At 44.1% G+C, this 270-nt stretch overlaps 1 protein-coding gene across 1 annotated transcript; it reads left to right on the top strand.

Moving 5' to 3' along the window:
• Window positions 1-3: 3 nt before the first annotated feature.
• LOC109132103 (protein SMAX1-LIKE 6-like) lies at window positions 4-267 on the top strand (the record flags this gene model as incomplete). The annotated part of the gene is made up of 1 exon (XM_019243219.1): window positions 4-267. A coding segment is annotated over one exon (264 nt), but the record flags the coding sequence as incomplete, so codon positions are not given.
• Between the last annotated feature and the right edge of the window lie 3 nt (window positions 268-270).

Raw genomic sequence — 270 nt, 5'->3', positions numbered from 1 at the left:
ATTTCTGAGGAACAAGTTCTCAGCGCAAGAAGCTGGAAACTGCAGATTAAGCTAGCAGAAGCTACTAAAATTGGGGTAAATAAGAGAAAACATGAGCTAGAAACAGAGCAACGTGCAGCGAAAGTGCAACGTTCATATCTGGATCTGAATCTTCCAGTGGATGAGACAGAAGTTGGCCTCGATCATGAGACAGAGGACAGGAACGCTTGGTTCGATAGCTTCATTGAACAAGTGGACGGAAAAGTGACGTTCAAACCGGTTGACTTTGAT

The sequence above is a fragment of the Camelina sativa genome, unplaced genomic scaffold (genome assembly GCF_000633955.1).
Source record: "Camelina sativa cultivar DH55 unplaced genomic scaffold, Cs unpScaffold21812, whole genome shotgun sequence".
NCBI classification, from domain to species: Eukaryota; Viridiplantae; Streptophyta; class Magnoliopsida; order Brassicales; family Brassicaceae; genus Camelina; species Camelina sativa.
This window is presented reverse-complemented; position numbering and strand designations above follow the sequence as displayed.